The sequence below is a fragment of the Ambystoma mexicanum genome, chromosome 13 (genome assembly GCF_040938575.1).
Source record: "Ambystoma mexicanum isolate Mex_15411 chromosome 13, UKY_AmexF1_1, whole genome shotgun sequence".
In the NCBI taxonomy this organism is placed as follows: domain Eukaryota; kingdom Metazoa; phylum Chordata; class Amphibia; order Caudata; family Ambystomatidae; genus Ambystoma; species Ambystoma mexicanum.
The window spans coordinates 615542592-615564923 of record NC_090938.1 but is presented as its reverse complement, the minus strand read 5'-3'; the positions used below and the strand labels follow the sequence as shown (position 1 = coordinate 615564923).

At 44.5% G+C, this 22332-nt stretch overlaps 1 protein-coding gene across 1 annotated transcript in view; it reads left to right on the top strand.

The window, feature by feature from the left end:
* The window catches only part of ODAD4 (outer dynein arm docking complex subunit 4), a 300717-nt gene that overhangs the window by 214253 nt on the left and 64132 nt on the right, over nucleotides 1–22332 (top strand). Inside the window, exon 10 of the mRNA XM_069634493.1 lies at nucleotides 18273–18373. Coding sequence (XP_069490594.1) covers nucleotides 18273–18373 — 101 coding nt within the window. The remainder of the gene's footprint in view (nucleotides 1–18272; nucleotides 18374–22332) is intronic.

Genomic DNA, 22332 nt, shown 5'->3' with positions numbered 1-22332 from the left:
AAAAAGGTGTATAATTCTTCGTCTATATTATGTCCCGAAGGGGTCTTGCTCTCGAAGTCTATAATAGACCGAGTCTCATGTTGTCTAAGCAGTTTTTCTCTATTGCCCCCTCTCGGGCCAATATTAACTTTCAACCCAAAGAAAGAGAAGTCGCATAGCTTCCCCCCGTGTGTTTCCCAAAAGTGTTTGGCTATAGGATAGGTGAAGTCTCTGTTCTTGATTGCCCTGGTATGTTGTAAAATCCTCAGTTTTAATCTGCATTTGGTGCTACCTACATACCATTTACAACAGGTGCATTTCAGAACGTAAACCATGTATTCGGAGTCACAGGTGATTTTTTCCGTGATGGGTAGACTGGTTTTCAGAATGGGATGCACATATGTAGTGCATTCATCCGCGTATTTGCAGATTTTACACTTGGAGCATTTAAAAAAACCTTCTTTTCTTTGTGTTAGCCAAGTAGATGGATTCTTCTTGGGTTCGGGTGCCATGTAGCTGCTCACAAGAGAGTCCTTAATGGATTTACATTTCCGAAAGGAAAAATTCGGATATGGTCCAAGTGTGCCTTGTAGATCTTTATCAGTGGTTAGTACATGCCCATACTTTTCACGATGGTTTTAATCGTCTTGGCAGTTTGACCATAAGTTAGTACCAGCCGTACTTTGTCTCTCTCCGTCAGAAGCTCATGATCAGCATTTGGTTCCACTAGTAATGACATCCTCTCCAGTTGTCGTGCTCTCAAATACGCACGTTCAATTACTCTTTTAGGATATTTCTGTTTGCTGAATCCCCAAGCAGTAATTTTACTTTCTCTGTCATAGGTCTCAATTTTGGTGCAGTTTCTTCTTAAGCGAACAAACTCTCCATAAGGAATACTCCAAACCAGATTCTTGCAGTGGGCACTATTGGCATGTAAAGGCATATTTACACCTGTGGGTTTTCAGAACAGTTCACTCTTAATTTTTATATATTTGCGGTATTGACTTAGCTTTGAGAAGCAGTGGAGCGCTGTAAATAAGACTTTATATGCATTATTATAAATGTAGAGTGGTCCCCTTTTTCTGTGTTAATTGTTAAGATGACAAGAAATTGAATGTGTTCCACTGAAGAAACATGCATAAAAACATTTACTTTGAAGTGTGATTTCCTCATAACAAGCCATTTAGCGTAATATAAATTAGGCTAAATGGAAGAAGGGTCTGCAAAGTGCAAAAATACCATCAATGGCCCTGTTTGAGGTCTGAGATAAAGTAATTAATGGTGTATTGATGCTGTTTTTGGCTTTATAATAGAAGTTGTCAGTGGAATTTAATAACTCCAACACAACATACAGTACCAGAGGACATGCAGGAAACAGTTATAGTTTTGTATTCTGGTAGTGTGTGCATCTCTTGGGCTTTTTTCACTTTTGCATAGTTTAGTGAAACGAGTCACACTTTAAGAGATCTATGAATACCTGCAATATGGAGACCATTCAAACCCATAGAACACTGACAGAAGATTGGCTAACCCTTCCAGCATAGACCCCCACGGGTAAATATCACCACAGTCAAGGCAAACCCACTCATCCTGTACAGCAACCTCTCATTCAGATCATTCCCATTCTAGACAGCGCCAATAGACATCTTTGCCAATTTCCACTTATGTTCTCATCTCTATTGGTGTTTCTGGAGGATAAAAGAAGTGTAAAGGAGGAACATGCCAGAGTAAGGAGGTGGCAGATTCATGTAGGTCAAGCTGTAAGTGGGAGAAGTTGTGGTTGAGAAGGTGAGGTTTGTGAAAGAGAAGTGTAAACTTGTGGGTGGGAGGAACTGTCATGGGAGAGATGGATCTGGTGTAAGGCGAGGCACAAGAGAGAGTAAATGTGTGGGTGATAGAAAATGTTTGTGTTGGAGTAAAGTTTCGGATGAGGAGGTGTGTGTGTGGAGGGGTTTGGTGTGTTGTTGGAGGGAGAATTATTTTAGTTTGTAGCGCTCACAATGCATAACTTGGGTGCTTTTTATTTTGCCCTGAAGTGAATACATCCTTAACAAAGCTCTAACCCTGTGATCAGGCAAAACCTCAAATGGAGCCCATGTTCCCCAGTTCCAGCCCAACCCCACACGTGTGTTTCTTGTCACAGGTGAGCTGTAACTCAGCAACAGGGATTTCGATTTCACTAAGACTGGAAAGTCTTCTTCAGCACCAAGTGCTCTTAACTAAACCCTTTTTTTCTACCTTGTGGCTAAAGAAAAAGTGAAATGCTACAGGGAGGTGTTGTGGACCATCTACTGGGCTCTAAATGAAAACATCAAAATGTAGGCCTGATGATCAAAACTGGCTCTAAACAATTTGTATGCATCAAACTCTCCATGTGCTGATGACTGCAGTTCCACAGTGGAGCTATTGGCAGAGATGGCAGGATCTGGCAGGCTCACTTTGTCCACTACAAGTCCCCGCTGTGCTTCACTGATCCTATCGGATACTTTGACTAGGGTCATAATTGAACATTTGGCTTCTGCAGCCCTTTAGCTGTGAAGTGCTCCTGACTGCTGCAAACTTTGAATTTGACTTTTCTCTAACATGTATTTTATGTCTTGTTTTCATACATTGTTTTTGTTGATTCATGTGTTAGAGTTAAAAATATAATGTTTAAACAAAAAAAAGATTGAGGCATTGAGAAATGTTTTTAGATAACTAAGGGATGCGTAATGCCTAATTTTGAAGTAGTTCACACGCTTTTCTTGTGATCCAAATTTGTAATATGAGTAAGGGTGCAGGAGAAAGAGTCTGACACAGGGGTGCAATTTTTTGCCGTTATTTATTAAGATGTTAAATAAAAGCCTATCTGGCCCTATCCCTGTGAGGGGTTTCCCTGCCTCAACCAAATCTAAAAGAACGGTCAGAATGTCCATCAAACAAACTGTGGTGACGACGGGATGGGCCTTCCATCACCACCTCCTCGGGCCTCCCCGCCCGATGAAATTGGCTCCTTCCACGCCATGATCGCCAGGGCATCCGAGCTCTTCCAGCTATGCCCCAAAGAACAGAAGAAGGAAGGTTTCCTCTATCAACTGCGTGAGGCCAAGAGGAAGACTGTCCTCTCAGTTCCATTGCTTGATGATATCTGGGACGAGGGGCTGTCACTCCTGAAGAACCAGTCCACGACCCCTGCCAAGAGAGACCGGTACGAGAAGAAGTACCAGCTCCCGGATTCCGCCCCCATTTGCCTTAGCGCGCAGCCGACCCCAGATTCGGTCGTCTCAGCTGCGGACAAGAATAAAGCGGCGGGGGCGACGACTTCAACTTCGACCTCCATGCCAGACGGCAAGGGGAAGAAACTGGACGCCATGGGACATCGGGTCATCCCGTCAGCGGCGACGACGATTAAAGCCCTCGCGATTGTGGCCCGCTACGACAGAGAGCTGTTGTTCAAGATCGCTCCCCTGCTGGACTTCCGGACGACAAGAGGGCTGAGGCCCTTGAGATCCTACAGGAAGGCGAGGTGGCGTCGGACCACGCCATAACTGTGGCCATGGACATTGCTGACACCGGCATCCGCCAGATGGGCAACGATGTTTGCCTTTGCCGGCGTGGTTGGCTCAAGGCAACCGATTTCCGCCAGGACGTGCAGACCAGAGTTCTGGACATGCCTTTTGACGGGAACAACCCGTTTGGCAAGACAGTGGATGAGTCACTGCAGGCCATCAAGGCCGACACGGAGACTGCTTGGGCCTTGGGGGTTTTGCAGCAACGACGGCCGCCCTTTCGGAACTCCGGAGGCAAGCAAGGTGCCCCCAAAGGATTCGGCGGCGGCTCCTCGACGTACCGCCAGGTGGTCCGCTCCTCGTCGCAGAAGGCCTACAGAGGACGCAGCAAGTCAGGAGGATCTCATTGTCGCCAAGGCGGCAAGGCCGCTGCCAAGCAGGACTGAACCGGCCGTAGCGTCGGGCCCCCACCTGAGCACTCCTGTGGGAGGCCGACTGGCGAAGTTCGTCAGCGTGTGGGAGTCCATCTCCACTGACCGATGGGTGCTGGATGCCCTGGCCCGCGGGCACACTCTAGATTTTCTAAAGAAGTGCCCCTGTATTCCACCCTGTGGCCAGGAAGGAAAACCACGTCCCTCAACTGCTGCTGGAAGTAAGGGCGATGCTAAAGAAGGAAGCCATCAAGCTCGTCCCGAAGAGGCTCCGGAGTGTACTCACGATACTTCCTCGTAAGAAAGAAGACCGGCGGCTTGCGAACCATCCTGGACCTTCGTCGTTTAAACAAATCTATCAAGTCCTAGAAGTTCTGGATGGTCACCCTCCAGCACGTGCTGGGACAGCTGGAGGAAGGCGACTTCCTATCGTCGCTGGACTTGGAGGATGCCTACTTTCACATCCCCATTCTAAAAGGACATCGAATGTTCCTCAGATTCGTAGTCCAAGGGCGACACTACCAGTTCAAGGCCCTCCCCTTCGGATTGAAGTCGGCACCCAGGGTATTCACCAAGTGCCTAGCACCAGTGGCGGCGCGGCTGCGCCTGCAGGGGATCCACGTCTACCCCTATCTGGACGACTGGCTCATCCGAGCAAAGACAAGAGAACTCGCCGTCAGGCACACAGCGAAGACCGTCCAACTTCTCACGGATCTGGGATTTTCCATCAACTTTGCGAAGTCCCACTTGGTTCTGTCGCAAGTAGCCCTGTTCCTGGGAGCCAGGCTCGACACAGAGGCGTGAGTGCCCTCTCCGTCGGAGGAAAGGACGAAGGCCATCCTGGCCAAGGTGCAACGGCTGTCGACCATGGACATGGCCAGGGTGAGGTCCATGAAGTCCCTTCTCTGATGTCCTTGTGCATCTACCTCGTGCGCCTATGCAGGCTGTGGATGCATCCACTGCAAGAGTTCCTCAACACCCGTTGGATACAAGCGGCGGGCAGCTTCGAAGACAGGATCTCGCTCAACGAGACCTTCCGCCAAGCAATCCGGTGGTGGGGCACCCACGCGCATCTAGCGGCGGGGTCAGACTTCCAGACCGCAGCACATCAGGAGACGGTGACGACGGATGCATGCAAGGAGGGAAGGGGAGCGCACACCGGAGATCTCCACGCAAGAGGCCTTTGGCTCCCGGAGGAAAGGTCCCTCCACATCAACATCCTGGAGCTCTGAGCTGTGTTCTGGGCCCTCAGGTCATTCCTTCCGTCCCTCAAGGGCAAGGTGGTGAGGATCTTCACCAACACCACCACCACAATGTTCTACATCCGGAAGCAGGGAGGCACCAGATCCCCAGCCCTATCCAAGGAGGCACAGAATCTGTGGCACTGGGCCGTTCCCCAAGGGATGTTTCTGGTACCCTTCCACCTGGCAGGAATAAAGAACACCATCGCCGACTCACTCAGCAGGGAGCTGCGCTCGTGCCACGAGTAGGAACTGCGGCAGGATCAAGTGGATCTGCTATTCCAACGATGGGGCAATCCCCAGATCGACCTATTTGTGGCGGCGACGAACACCAAGTGCCGGAGGTTCACCAGCAGGGTTCGCCAGCCGGGGAGCATGGACGACACCTTCTCATTCCCCTGGGACGGCCTGTTCCTGTATGCGTTCCCACCGTTGCCACTGCTGCTGCGACTCATCAATCAACTCAGACGACCCCGGTGCAGGATGATCCTCGTCACACTGGCGTGGCCGAGGCAGATCTGGTTCCCAGACCTTCTGGACATGTCAGCGTCCCCCCCAGTCAAACTGCCGACAGACGCGGATCTTCTCGCCAGAGAAGGAGGTGCCATCCTCCACCAAGACCCGGGGTCGCTGAACTTGCAGGCCTGCCTCCTGCAGTACTAGAGTTTGGAGGGTACGATATCCTGGTGGACTGCAAGGAGGTGCTTGGAAAGGGTGGGGCATCCTCGACTCTCAAGTGCTATGGACATAGGTGGAAGAGGTTCTTTGTCTGGTGCCGTGCACAGAAGATTAACCCTCTGCGGATTACGACCCGTCGGGTGCTGCCGTACCTACTGTCGCTGGCCAAGGCGGGGCTAGCGCATGCCTCCATCAAGATACACCTAGCAGCAATTTCCCGCTACACCAGAATTCTGGGGCGATCATCTCTGTGGTCCCATCGCCTGGTGAAGGAGTTTATGAAAGGACTGTTCTGATCATTCCTACCGGTGAAGGCTCCAGCCCCGGCGTGGGATCTCAACGTGGTACTGAGCAGGCTTATGGGGCCACCATTCGAGCCTCTGCATACGGCACCATTGAAGTTCCTATCGTGGAAGACTGGGTTTCTTGTGGCCATCACCTCCGCATGACGAGTGGGAGGGATCCAGGCCCTCTCCTGTAAACCTCCATACCTGACTTTCCACGAGACAAGGGTGGTGCTGAGGATGCACCTCTCCTTCATGCCCAAGGTGCCGTAGGACATCCATCTCAACGAGCCCTAGTGTTACCTGTTTTCTTCCCGTCACCTTCGTCGCCGGCTGAGAGGACTTTGCACTCGCTGGATGTAGCTAGAGCGCTGAAGTTCTACGTGGACCGCACGAAGAGCCTTCGGAAGACATCACAACTGTTTGTGAACTTTGGACCTGTGAACCAAGGGAAGGCCCTCTCGAAGGCTTCCATTTCCAGATGGCTCTCCGGCTGCATCATGCACTGTTGCCGGTTGGCAAACCGTCTGTTGCCCGGCCGTCCGAGAGCCCATTCGACCAGAGCGATCTCTGCTACCACAGCGTTCTTGTCGGGTGTACCCCTGCTGGACATCTGCAGGGCTGCTACGTGGAGGTCGACGCACACCTTCACGAGATTCTACTGCATCAACCGGGATTCCAGGGAGGAGTCCAGGGTCGGCCAAGCAGTGCTGCGCAACCTGTTCGCCTGAAGGTGGGCCTGGTGAGGAGGTAAGAGTTGCTTAATGTTGAGCCTTGCCACCTCCCGTGGTTGTGCATGTGTGTACTGCTATGTATTCTTATATTCATGAGCATGTGAATCCATGCCAGACCCCATGCTGGAGAAGGAACAAGTTACTTACCTGTAACTGTTGTTCTCCAGCATGCGTCTGGCATGGATTCACATGAAAACCCTCCCTCCTACGCCTCTGCGGCTCTTCTCTTGGTCCTACTGCCATTTTACGTGCTACCAAATCTGAAGATGGCTGCCAGAGGAGGGGCTTAGGTAGAGAGCAGTCATTAGCTGGGGGCAGTATGACCCAGAGACCAGTGATTGGTTACTAGTAGAAAGACAGTTCAGAAATGAAGCAGAAACTGATTTTTTCTTTACCGAGGATTCCCAGCGTGACGACGGGGAATATTCATGAGCATGTGAATCTATGCCAGACCATGCTGGAGAACAACAGTTACAGGTAAGTAACTTGTTCCTTCCCCTGTCGATCTGCAAAAAGACGACAAAGAGAAGTCAAAGATCAAACCTTCGAAACCGAGCCTTAAGCTGGTTCGCCATCGAGAACAATATCTATCTGACATGAAATCGTTGAGGGCTTTGTCGAGTCAGGAACCCAGCCCACTGAGGGTTCCATCGAAGAAACATAAGAAGTCGACTACGTTGATGGCTTTGCTGACACTGTCGGCGCCATCAACACCAGTATCGAAGAAGGTGATCCAGACCTCAAAGTCCTTGTCGACGATCACTACCAGTGGTAGTCCAGGAAAAGGTTTTCAAACCTTTGCCTAAAACAGACTTCTTTAAGTCTTTTTCAGCCATCTATGAAGATGAACAACCTTCAGATGATAACACACCACCATTTGGGTTACAATTTGGCACCCCTAATGTGCCAGATGAACTGATCTCTGATGAGTCTAGATTAAAGGACTTATATGATAACCTTCAGTCAGCCAGTGGGTTACATACCTCTCCCGAGTTAGAATTTGGCAAACTAGATCCTACTGAACATGCAGACTCCTTATATAGGAGACTAATGAGTAAGGTTATAGAGGTTTTAGGCTGCAGCAGGCCTACTTCTTCTTTTGAGCAGGATGACCTGACAGACATCTTGGACCAGGGTCCCCAGAAAGATCCAATTTTGCCATTTCACACTGCATTACAAAAAAGGGTCTTTGCAAATTGGGAGACACCAGAAACTGCGGCTGCAGTGAATACAAATGTTGCAAAATAATTCAGAACATCCAGCAGCGACCCAGAGTATCTGACTAAACATCCAACAGCAGAACGTTTGGTGGTTCAGGCTGCTACATCTACCAAGCAGTCAGCATACCTATCCATCCCTCCTGATAGCGATGATAAGAGAGTGGATGCCTGGGCAAGAAAGCTATTTACTACTGGCAGTATGGCATTAAAACTCACTAATGCAACTTGTACCTTGTCAAGGTTTACGTTTACCTTGTGGGACTGCATAGCTATGGCGGCTGACCACATCCCAGAATGAGAGGAAAGAGACAGCTCCCTGGCAATCATCAAGTATGGTAAGGAGGCAATGAGTGAATGTCTCCAGCTAGGTCTGGATATAGCAGACAGCATCTGCAAATCCATGGCAGCTAGCACAGTGTTACACAGATTTGCGTGCTTGAGGAAGTCCGGGTTTGCACCAGATGTGCAAGCTAGGCTACGCAACATGCCCTTTGACGGCTCAAGGCTGTTTGGCAGCAAGGCGGATGAGAGTTTGGAAAAGCTGCAGACCTCAAAGGTGGCGGCTAAATTCCTTACCACCACCATTAGACAGCCTCAAAAACCCTACTCTGGCTCATCTTCTTGGAGGAGTAAGTCCTTTCCATTCTACTCCTCAATTGAAAGAGGAAGAGGACAAGCCGGTCAAAGAGGTCAGAGAACATTCCCTCGTGGTGGACGAGGGAGATGTACTAAGCCAACGCAAACAGCAGCAGTTTTACCATCAGCCGCTGCTTTGCCGCCTCAAAACCCCTCTGAGGCCTTGACTCACAAGACCGCAGTGGAAGGCAGTCTTGGCATCTGAACAAATGACGAGGCATTACTTCAGATGCTTGGGCTCTGGAAACTGTAGCCCAAGGTTACTGCCATCCTTTCCAAAAAAGGCCTCAGGATCTTCCACCGGGGAACAACTCTTTCAAGATTCCAGATCTGCTACTTGTGCAGGAAATTTTGACCCTGCTCGAGAAAGGTGTAATAGAACATGTACCTGTAGCGGAAATTAACAAGGGTTTGGTATTCCCCATACTTTTTGATTCCCAAAAAGGACTGAGGATTGAGACCCATCTTGGATTTAAGAAACTTAAACAAGTTCCTCAGGAATGATAAGTTCAAGATGGTTACCCTTTCCCAAATCCTTCAGGCTCTCCAACTCCAAGACTGGATGCTATCCTTGGACTTCAGGGTGCTTACTTTCATGTGCCTAACCATCCCAAGCACAGAAGTACCTGAGGTTTGCGGTTCTCATTATCAGTTTCGAGTTCTGCCATTCTGGCTGACCTCTACCTGAGGGTTTTCACCAAGTTGATGGTGGTGGTAAGTCTCAGGAGAGGGGGGGATTCACATCTACCCCTACCTAGACGATTTGCTGATCAGGGCTATTTCACCCGAACAGGCCCGGGAACATCTCAACATAACCTGCCACTCTCTCCACAGACTGGGCTTCTCCCTCAATTACAAGAAGTCCCACATGATACCATCTCAAAGACTCCAATTATTCAAGCAGTCCTGGATACTTCCTTCAGAAAAGCCTTGCCACCGAGGTGAGAGCTCAACACATTCTGCAGATGGTTACTAAATTCCAGAGTGCCCAGCATCTTCCGGCTTTTGATTATTTTGAGGTTGCTCGGTCTCATATCATCCTGCATTTTCCTGGTTCCAGAGGCTCGCCTGAGAATGAGAGCCCTCCAATGGGCTCAGGACTCAATGGTCCCAGTTTTCCGGCAGAATGTCAAACCACCTGAAAGTTCCGAGCAGAGTCTCTCAAGACCTACTAGGGTGGGTTTGCAAGGACAACATTCTCAAGGGAGAATCTTTTTAGCAGTCATGGCCGGGGATAACGGTAGTGACAGACACCTCACTCATGGAGTTTGGAGCCCACACCAACAATCTGACATTCTGCGGTCGTTTGTCTCCATCGGAGTCCAAACGACACATCAACCTTTTGGAGCTGAGGTCAATCAGACTAGCGGTGAAGGTCTTTATGCCCTCCGTACGGGGAAAGAATTTTCTAATAAAGTCGGACAACACAGTGGCCATGTACTACCTCAACAAGAGAGGTGTAGGGTCACTACCACTGTGCAGAGAGGCAATACAGCTCTGGTTCTGGGCAATACAGGAAGGAATCTCCCTATCAGCAGTTCACCTAGGCGGAGAGGAGAACACAGAGGTGGACGCTCTGAGCAGACAGAGCAGTCTCCCATGAGTGGGAACTAGCTCAGGAAGTCCTTGAAGAGATTTTCACCCTTTTGGGGAACCCCTCAGGTGGATCGGTTCACGACTAGTGTCAACCATAAGTGCAAACTGTTTTGCTCGAAGGAATTTCCTCCAAGAGGAGCTCTATGGGATGTGTTTGTGGTGGAATAGCAGTGGTTCACTGGGTAGACCTTCCCGGCCTAGGAGATGCATGACTCCTTACGGAAGCAGAGTCGGAGAACCCACTGGCATCCTAGAGCCATGGCACCAATCTTTGATGAAGGGCCCTCAGGGTCTTATTTGAAAAAAACGGACAAATCTCACACTCCTCGATGATGTGTTGTGAACGCAGGCAGTAGAGGCACTTCTCGTGGACTCCCTCTATGAAAACATTATTTAGGCCATATCGGGTGCAGCCCTTAAAGAGTTTTCTTTCTGGCCTCAGACATTTTAGTAGGCCCAAATGTCGAGAGTTTTCAATGACGGGCCTATCGTAGACTGGCTGGAAACCTTTGAGTGAGCGTCTTCGGATAGGGGATACTGGATCGCACTCGCGGAAGTACTTTTCCGCGTTCCTAACTGCTTTTGGACCTGTGCTCCTGTGTCGGATTTCGCTACAAAGATCATTGAAGCTGTCAGTCAAGGTGATTAAGCCGGATTGGCCTGTACTTTTGTCCCACCCACCCGTCTATCAGACTTGCGGTAAGAGTACTTCCTATAAATCGAGAGCGCACGCGCACAGCGCGCGTGCACTCGCAGAAGTACTCGTGTAAGTACCGATTTTCCCCGTTCCTAACTGCTTTTGGACCTGTGCTCCTGTGTCGGATTTCGCTACGAGGATCATTGAAGCTGTCATTCAAGGTGATTAAGGGGCCTGGCGGGCGGTCACCCCTACAGAGACCATCCCTCATTGAAGGATTTTGTGACTGTGACAGTGATTATATCGCTGTTTTTGGTTTCTCTTCTAGCCGGATTGGCCTGTACTTTTGTCCCGCCCACCTGTCTATCAGACTTGCAGTCAGAGTACTTCCTATAAACCGAGAGCGCACGCGCACAGCGCGTACACACTCGCGGATGTACTCGTGTAAGTACCGCTTTTCCGCTTCTACGTGGAAAGCGGATCTTTTACTAATATACTGATTACGGGTCTCATTTTCTAATTCAAAACTGGTATCCTAACAGTCTCGGGGCTGTGTATTATTGAAATTACGTGCAACAATTGCCTTTTGCTAGCATATGGGCCTTATGTTTGCCCTTCATTGTTTGAAAACACTTTCTTCCTCTAAGAAGTAAAGCTAAACACTCGCACTCCTCTCATACCTCGATTAAATTAACCCCAATTCATGCGCAGAACTCTAATAACAAGAAACAACCTGAGACCTTGGCTGCAATGCAAAATCCAAAACAGTTCTGTGCCTCCCATCTAGGTACACTTACCAACAAGGATACGCATTGGATCTCTGACCCTACTCGCAGCTCTAATGTTGTAGTTGTTCATAATGATGTGCAGGTGGTCTCTGAACGGATGCTTTTGGAATCCACAAAAAAGAATGTTATAAATCATAAAGAAAATACTCCCTGTGAATTATCACCAATCCCCTATGCACATTATGATTCCAATTCGACGGGCATTTCAATTTATGCTAGTCAATGCGAATCCTCAATATCCATTGTTGAGGAAAGTATGAATGATGCATGTGTGATAGACGAATCTAATACACCTTCGTCTAATACTCCATCTAATATTCCTTCATTTGCTTTACCTACCCCTCGCCCCGCTGCCCACACTCAGACCATTGAACCCTCGCAAAACATGATTGAACTTACCTTGTCTGTCATGAATACGACAATATTGAGCATGTATAAATTGTTTGAAAGTTTAGATTCCAAAATTGAGAAACAATCCTTTCAATTGGATGCCCTTTCCAATTGGTTAAATACCAATGGCAAGGCCATAATAGGAGCGAATACAAATATGAAATGTACTGGAATTGCAGAGAGTCTTTCAGCAATATTGAATGAGTCCCCTCATTCACAGAGAGGTTATCACTCCTCACCAACGAAAGCTCATACAGGGTTGTTAAGGACACAAATCTTACCTGAATTTGCTGAGGTGATTCAGCTGATTGAAACATTTATCATTGCCGATATAAATGTTGTCTGTCCTCCCGATAGCGCTGCTGGCTGCTGTTTGTCTGACTAACGATCAGGGTGAGAAGCAATCTTCACCCAAAATTGTTATTATTTCCCCAGAAAAGGAACAAATTGTCTGTCCAAAGCTTAAACGACCCCGCCATACACTTAAAAAATCAAAAAATATGTTAGGCGGAAGACCCTCAAAAAATTCCCTTAATGCCTTTTTTAGAGCTATAGGAGGGACTCTTCCACCGCTGGATGATAGATCACTACAAAAATCGCAAAAAAACTCAGGCAAATCAGCAACCTCAAACACAGACAGAGCTCTCACCAGGATTACAGAAAGATATGCCAATAGGAACAAAAGAAATACCTAGTAGCATTCCCACAATACAGATAGTTTCTGAAGATACCCGAAGTCCAGTTGTAATATATTCAACGTTGAGTCAGCTTGTTTATACAATTGAATGCTCAGACAAGCTGGTTCAACCTTTTGTTAATGATGACACGCCATATTTGCCATCTGTCCCATCTAAAACCCAAAGTGAAGAGAGCATGGAAAAACGAAGACAGGCGGTTGATGATTGCTTACAAAAACGTCTATTACCACTATCCCATGACAAACCGGCAACCTCAGAAATGAATAATAGAATATGAACAACTTCACACAGAGCATAAGTATCTGAGAAAGGTCATACACAAGAAGAGGATTTTGATGAGAACTTTGCTCGCAATCAATCTGTTGTTGCGATAAAAAGGAAACCTTCTGTGTCACAACCTCCAACAAAACAGCCCTTGCAGCAGAAAATCAGGGATAAATGCCTTATTCTGAAAAGCAGAGTGGTGATTTTGAAATATATGACCTTAACAGAAGAAGCGTGCTAAATATTTTCAGTGATATAGCAGCATTACAAGATGTAACTTCTAGCGATATATCACAAATCGAGTTTGTTTCTGACGTATCAAAATCAGTGGTGAGACCATGGATTCCTTCAAATGTTGTGTTTAATGTGATTTGGCAATCTAGAATGACATTGTTTGACATGGGATTTTTGTTGGCACATGATCCTGATCAGAATGTTGAGCACGCACAGAGTCCATTGATGCAATTGAAAATATATCAAAGTTTGAACAAAAAAAATGGTGGGCCATCATGTAGTTCTGGTGGCAATAGAAATTAACCATCAACAAATGTACAAGTTTTAAATATTGCAAGCTGGAACACTAGAGGTCATTCCGATCTTCATGATTCAATTAAAAAGTTTACGCTGTTATATCACATCATTGCATTACAAGAAACCTGGATGTCTAATATCCCGATATGGGATGGTTATGATGTATCACTCGTTCCAGCATTAACTACTGCTGGTAGACCATTATCATGCTTACTTGTTGCGGTACACTCTGAATCTGGTTTTTCCATCTTACCATGGGAAGTAGAGACAGCCTTTTTACAACTAGTAAGAATTTTGCATCAAGGGAAAGAAATTGCTGTAATAAACCTTTATCGCAACCCAGCAGGAATCACTGATACAATCTTTTATACAGGTCTTTCCAAATTGTTAGACTTAATCTGTATGGATGGACATACTACACACACACTAATCATGGGACACTTAAATCTGGATTGTATAATGCGGACTTCCAATGAAATAAATACTTGGAACTTGTTTATGTCAGACAGAAACTTTCAGATGATTAATGGGTCAGCCCATGGCGATATTCCGCCCCAACCAACATGGTGTAGGAATACTAGTTCAAGCACCATTGACTACATTTACATCAATAGGGAGGCCTTCGATGAAGTCAAAGATCTAAACATACTTCCACAAAGTTATAGTGACCACAATTTGCTTTCATTAGCGTTAAACTGGGATATATCTGTGGTTGATGAGAAATATTTCACTCATTCTGTGGTAATAAATGGGTCAAGAATACGACTAAGGTGGAATCAGACAAATCTAAAAGCATTTGGTCGTACGATACACAATAAAATACACTCGAATAAGTTATTGTAATATCCAGACCTACTGTTACCTTATATTAATGCAATGACGGAAACTACTAAAAAATGTCTGACACATAAACACGCTTTTGACTGCGTCTTGCAAAATAGACAAACTGAATATAGGAAAGAAAAAAGAGCCATTCTAACAGCAAGTACAAATACAAGGTGGCTAACTTTGATTAATCTCAAAACCAAGTATTAAAATTGGTTAAAAAGTCATAAAGCAATTACATTTCAAAAAGACAGCGAAAGAATGCAGCGAGCGATAACCAATAAGAACTCGGCCGAAATGTGGCAGCTATTAAATAGCCACAACACAAATTTACAAGCAGATGCTCAACTTAATGGGGTGCATCAACAAGCCTGGGGTAATTATTATTTGAACTTGTATGCTGATGAGAAGTTTGATCAATTCTAATGCCTTTATAAGGTTTCTCATCCATGGTTTATAGAAGTCTCTTCTCTTGATATTGAGGACATCATTAGACAGGCAAGTGCATCTAGAGCCTGCGGCCCAAATGGTATAAGTAATGCAATGTTAAAAGCTAATCCCAAAGAATGGGCCCTGATTCTATTTAACATCTTCCAAGCAGTAATACGACTGCAGATGATCCCACGATCTTGGAAGACATCGATTATAATTCCAATTTATAAGAAGGGTGATCGAACATTACCATAGAATTATCGACCAATAACCCTGCTTGATTCCCCAGGTAAAATCTTCACAAAGTTGATACTACAGCGATTCAATGGTTGGACCCTAGCTAATAATTTACGCGACCCCTCATCAAACTGGGTTTGTCTCAGGTATGGGTACACTAATCAATTTATTATGTTTGAATGCCATAAAATCTCAATGTCAAATAAGGAAACAATCAGTTTATTTTGCTTTTGTTGACTTATGTTCTGCATTTGATTCGATTTTGCGTGCAATTTTATTTCAAAAACTACAGAGGGATAAGTGCCCTACAACCTTAAATGATCTTATTTTTGTATTACACTCTGGTACATCAGTTTGTTTTCGCTTATCATTGAATGGTTTATTATTTGATCTTATAGCAACCTCACGCGGGGTAAAACAAGGTTGTCTATTGGCATCGTCTATTTTTAATTATTTTATGTATGATTTGAAATATATTTTTGATGCAATACCCTCTGATTCTCCAAAATGTAATGATAAGTTTGTTAAAAGCCTTATGTATGCAGATGATTTAATGTTAATTTCAAAAACCCCTCTGGGATTGCAGAAACTTATAAATGCATTTAATACCTATATTTTCCAAAATGAACTAAGAGTTAACTCTAATAAAACACAGATTCTAGTCTATCAGCCGAACAAAACTACACGGCTCTCATATGTATGGACAATTAATGACATTCGCCTGAGCATAGTGAAACAATACACCTATTTAGATAAGCTTTTTGAAAACAACATAACTAGCTCCTCACATTTGGAGCGTATTGGAATTAAATTGGAGACTGCAATCTCCCAAACAAAAATCATCATGTATAGGTTTGGTAAATTTTCCATCAAACCATCCCTTCAGTACTGGGTTCAAAAAGCAGTACCAAGCTTATTGTATGGCTTAGAATCCTTGCCAAGTAATACACGCTTTGATTTTGTGAAATGGGAAGGGAAATACTGGAAACGGATCTTGCACCTGCCACAGTGTGTCCCTATTTCGTGGATACTCTACGAATTAGGACTGATCTCAATGGAGGCACATTACTCCTGGCGATTATGTTCATTATTCAGAAAATGTCTGCTGTCAACCTCCATGAATGTAATTTTAAAAACCTTGACTAAATACATATTTCTGTTTTAACACAATTTTGTAACCACATGGATGCAGAGCGCATATCAAAAGTTTGCCGAGGCAGATATTACCATTGACCTGCTGATTAATAATCCAATGAAGGCCAAAGAAAAAATATGACATTGTTTGGATAAAAACTTATGAAAGGTGTCTACAATATAGAGATGGCGACTTATGCCGCTTTCCACCAAAAAAACGGAAAACCCTACCTCTATACATGATTAAAGCTCCATCAATGGTTTATCGCTCGGAAATTCTACGTATGCGCTTTAACCTGTGGATAACTAAGGATGTCAGGCGAAAATTGTTAGATCCTGAGTTGAACATTTGTCGCTTTTGTAATTTACAATTGGAAAAGGAAACACTTGAACATCTGATTACACAATGCTTGCAGTTAACATCTCAGAGAGAAATTCATTTCTCAAAACACTGTACATATCTGAGGAGCTTAGATCAGAAACAATGCTGGGCGATGATTTTGAATTGTTCATATTTACCTATTCAAATCTCTACGATACATTTTTTAAATGCTCTAAAACTGAATCAATCAGGAGAGAGTATCTTGCATGGCACCAAATAATTGCATTTGAGCGTATATTGCGTTGATAAATTCAGTACACTGTAAGTGTAATCCGGGTTTATTTTGTGGTGAATCTTTCCTTGTTTGAATTGCAATCTTAGATGATGATTAAGTTGTCCATTGGTTAAGATGGCCACATATGTGTTAAATGTTTCCTAAGGTTTCAGCTTCATATTTTATTCTATTTTGACTATAATCTTTTATCATTATTAGTTTTTTCTTTGATATTAAGTGTTAAATTTCAAAGGTATAATCTTAATGTTTTAAATGTTATGAAATTATATGTAATAATAGGTTGTGGTTAAATTTTCGTTTGCAAGGTTGATTAATTTCAACTAAGACAAATAAAAAATAAAAAAGATACTGGATCCGTTGTTGAATAACTGTAAAATTTGATTCTTCTAATTCTAATTTCGAAATGTAGAGAGATTTATTGAGGACTCTCAACACAAAAACGTGCAGTATAAATCTGAAGGTGGCCTCCAGGGGTGGAGCTAAGGGACCCTTTCTATTGGCAGTATGACCAAAAATGACTATAATAGAGCACTAAATTGACTGAAGTTTTCAGTTTAAAATTAAACTGTTCTGTTACCGAGGATTTCCAGCCTAACGACAGGGAATATTCACAGCATGTGAATCTATGAAAGATCCAATGCTGGGGAACAGATACAATAAATTAAACATGAAAATAATGATATCTTCTACAGGCTTTATCAGAATTCATTGTATTACATTACAAATTAATATCACTTGATCAGTTTAAGTAAATGTCCCCATCTAAAATACAATTATATTTTGAGATTGCCATACTCCTGATGGGAGTGATACATTTGCAAACTGAAATGTGTAGATTTTGGTTGAGCAGCAAAGTGTGTAGTCCCTTTAAGAGTTCAAACACCATATTCTTGTAAAACTGGGACCAGCCATTGCCTCCTTAAAACACCTTAATTAGTGCAAAAAAAGGAGGAAGTTAATAGCAATCTTGATTTGGCCACAAACACAAAACCCTATAGAGCAGTGGTATTCAAACATTTTCATACCGGGCTCCCACACCCCTTGAGTAAAAATATAGTTTCTAACCCCCCTCCCCCACCTAGGGGGCCCCAAAGAATGTCCGGGGGGCCCAGGATCTTTAAAATATAAGCAGATTTACTATCGCTTGTATTTTCTATTTAAAGCAGTCACCTTAACCCATTTTTAAATTAAAAAGCGTATTTGAGTCTGAAAGTCTGCGGGCGGGTGCCGTTCCGCCTGCCAGGTCTGACCCTGGAGGGCGGGATGGCACCTCCCCGCAGACTCGTAGTGTAACAACGGTGCCAATAGGCTTACCGGCACCGTTGTTACTGGACTAGCACACTCGTAATGAGGCCCATAGACTTTCTGTGCATCTTGATACATGTTTCCTTTTGTGCAACTTAAACATCATTTTTTCTTATTACTTTTTCAGTGCAACTTAAAGACTTTAAGTCAGCAGTGACAAACTTTGAGAAGTCCCTCGAGAGAGCGAAACTGCTACACAATGAAGCGGCAGAGCACGCCATTATGAGAGTAAGGATTTCTTTTTGAAGAAATTGAGGGCTGTATGTAGTGTGATAAGTCAAGTAGAGTGAATACATAAACACATGTTATTCTCAAGTCTGAGCTGGGCGCCTGCATGACGAGAGACTTGCATGCCATGTTTTAGAAATTACAGCGAAGTAAAGGCACACAATCCAGTATAAAAAAGTGTCCACATTCAAGCCAGGCCCTGGGTTTGACATAAAGGCACATCAGATCCAGTGTAAAAAAGAGCCCACATTCAAGCAAGACCCTGTGGTTGACATAAAGGCACGTCAAATCCAGGATGAAACAAAATAGCCCACATTCAAGCCAGACCATGTTGTTGACATAAAGACAGATCACCAATCTTTAACTGTTTTACTCCATCTTTGCTGTGGTTTTAGTCCATTGTGAGCCCCGGTGATGGCCCCCTATCCACAGCCTACAAAAAAACATGAAATTACTATAGTCGTGATGATGGATTCAACATAGGAAAGTGAAAAAGAACTAATGTTCTTGCCTCTGCTGTCTCAGGAATGACTTTCATTCCTGTCATTGTATGGATGCAAAAGCTATCCAAACATGGTGACCCTAATCTGAACTTCATTCTAATGAACTTCATCCAATTTCTGAACAGATTTGGCACTAACAAAACACACCTTTTTAAGTTTGTTTGTAAAACTATAAAAACGTATGTACCACTATTACATGTTTAACAGCACTTCACAGTGGCTTTCTCCCAGCTGTAAGCTTTGTAATAATTGGTGTGCTCATCCAATTTAATGCTGCTCAATTTATCGGCCTCCAAAGAATGAAGGCCTCAGTCAGCCCTGCCGAAAACTTGCAAAAGGCAGGTTCCGATTTCTAAGGCAAGAGTTTATCTTGCTAAGCTAACTGCCGAGCTATGTATACAATATTGGCATACTCTTAACAACCCAGAGGTGACTATTGGCTGTTAGTCTGGAACAGGAGAGGGAAACTGGTTTAGAAGAGGAACTTCATAGCTTTCCGTCTAGAAGACATTAACTGATGCATACATGAAATGTGTTCTGGGAGGTACCTCCACTGTCTGGCTGTCCGAATGCAGACGGTGTAGCTAGCGCCCTGGCACATGGACAATACAGGTTGTCCTTAGACCGGAAGGAGCCCTGTTAGGTTTGTTCTGTTTAACTCTCTTTTGCAAATATAACAGTGATGGATTGAGTATTGCTTTATGCAGTGGTCGAAGTGAGCGGGAGCGGTGTTCCACTATGGTTATTTTGGTACTGTTAACAGTGCCACTACTTTTTGCAACCATTTTCACCATTCCGGAACTGTTCTTTATGAGGTTAAAGTACACTTCTCCACTTTACCACCGGATATCAGTTCCAGCATACACAACATAGAAGTAGTAATTGTAGCACACCAGAATGCACGACACGGGAAGGGATATGTTCCACACGCAATCAAAACAGAGGAGGTAGGATAGGGTACTGCCACTAAACACAACCACACCGCTGCAACACAACAAACTGCATGCACTTCACTACACCACAACAACAAAATAAACCACAAATAGCCTCGCCCAAAAGCACATGGCAGCTACCAACCGAAAACACACCTACACTCGGCGAACGGTATAAACCGAACTGAAGCTGTCAACAGCACATCACATCTTGTTTGCTCTTTTCGCCTCGCTCAGTCCACCTTGGCACCAAAAATGAATACAGTCACTTCAAAGTGTCCCAAGAGGAAGGAATGGGTAGAGGCGAAGCAGGACATTTTGTCGAAGGGCTTTCGGTGCCAGACATTTCACTGCAGCTTATTCACGCTGCAGTTAAATCGCCCGCACGAAAGGGCAGCTCCAAAAGAGGGTGTATCGGGGTAGAGGAGAGGGTGGTGTGGCAGTATCGGATCATTCGCAGCTTTGAAACGTTCCAGACCACTTAAGTGTAGACAGTGTAAAGGAGAAATGGGAGAAGTGCAAGTACATAGAGGGTGACAACGTTTGTCACGTTAATTACAAAAATAAGTTCATGTATTAACACATCACAGGAATAAGTGCGGCTAAGAGGTGGGTGTGTGTGGAAGCAGGCACACAGCAGCACGATGAACATTGAGACCAGACCAAAAGGCAGCTATGATTGGAAGCATCCCAGTGCCAATCAACATGCCCAGTAACCATTGCCTTAGGCGGGGTCAGAGGGTAACCTATGAGTCAAGGGAGTCTTTTCTTGAATGGCTGATTTTTCACTAATCTCATGGTGATTGGGAGATGTGTCCTCCTTGGGGCTGCTCAGATCGAGTTTAGCAGTAATCAGGGATGTTACAAAGAAGAAGGGAGTTGCAGTAGCCTGGCTTTGCACTGACGATGGCACTAGGGATAGTGGCATAGGTTTTTAGACAGGAAAATTACAATTGCAAAGAAACCTGATATGGTAATCTTAGGAGATGATTCTGGCATTGGCATGGGTGTTCATGAATATAACGAAATGGGACTTCATTTTGTGCCGGGACAGAATTTAATGAAAGGTCATTTCTGTATTCTTGTTGGGGATTTCCCAAAGTAGGATAAAAGGCTACTGAAAAAGAAATATGTTTTAGAGCGATTTATTTTTGTACCCGTCTGCTCATGCACCACATTAGATAGATATAGATCGCAGGAGAGGAGGTGGCATTTACCTTTTGGATAATATCTAGGACTTAGTCTAGTCAGAACAAAAAAAACAAATTGGCATTGTCGGTGGTCATGCACCCCATGCCATGGCTTGGTGCCATGCCAGCCTCTGATAAATGAATGATTTTGAAGAACCTGAATCAGATCTCTGATTATTTAGGTTTGCATGTGAGAGTTGCACCATACATATTTGAAGATTTTTACACAATTTCCGTGAGGGATAGGTAATGCTTTTAAAAATGCTTTTAAAAAGGCAGGATAATGTATTTTTCTTTTTCTTTTTTTTTTATTAAAAAGAAACTGTGTTTTGTTTATACAATAAAGTTTTATGCTACAATAAAATGAAGCCAAATGCACATTATCATGCGACAAACAGAACTTAGATATGTTGCAAACATAGCGCAGTCATGTACTACAGTTATCCATTAAACTGTCATAGGCGTTAGATCCATTACCACACAAATTCTATATTCCTATCCGAGTCTAAATTGTAATAGAAGTTAAGACTGTCCTCCTTGACACTCATAAATCCCACCATCCTAAGCCTGTCAGGGCTGCGTGGGCGGGTACCTCGACCTCACAGATCGCTCTACAATCTGCTTCTCCCTGCAGCATTTTGTTTTTTAGTTCCTCAAATATATGTGTCAGCAAGGTCGTGAGGGCAATTATTAGACTCTCATTCGTAGTCATCATCAGTCTTACCCAAAGGTTATCTGAAAGTCCCCTGGAGATCGAGTGGGTGCATACGTTCTTTTACATAGCAGGCCAGTGACTGTTCATCCCCTTCCCTTATTGTGGTTAGTAGGGATAATCTTTTAATGTGTTGTGCCCACCAGAGAACCGGATTCTCCTTATAAAATTGGTTCAACACCCCATCCAGACCGCATGCCCTAGAATTCTTAAGTGTGTTAATTGCCCGGGGGATGTCTGTAGTATCAAAATCGTACTTGCATGTCTCGGGCTTTGTGGTGTGGTCTAGCGCCCATGGTGGAATTATGCCCTCAGAATTCAATTTTTTGTAATAGTACTCACACCACTCAGCCTCTGATACGCAGCACGATTGTAGGCTTGCCTGTCGGTTATGAGTGCCAATCAGGATCCTCTGGATCACTCGAGTGTCTTTGCCAACCAACTTCTTGAAAAGAGTTTGATTTTTGGCAATATACACTTTGAGCTTGTGTGTCTTAAACCAAGAACTGTATTCTTTTTTTGAGTAGTTTCATTCCTTCTGAAAAACGTTCCTCTTTACTCACATCGGATTTTAGTTTTTTCAATTTCAGCCTGACCTCCTTTTTCTTATCATTTATACTTT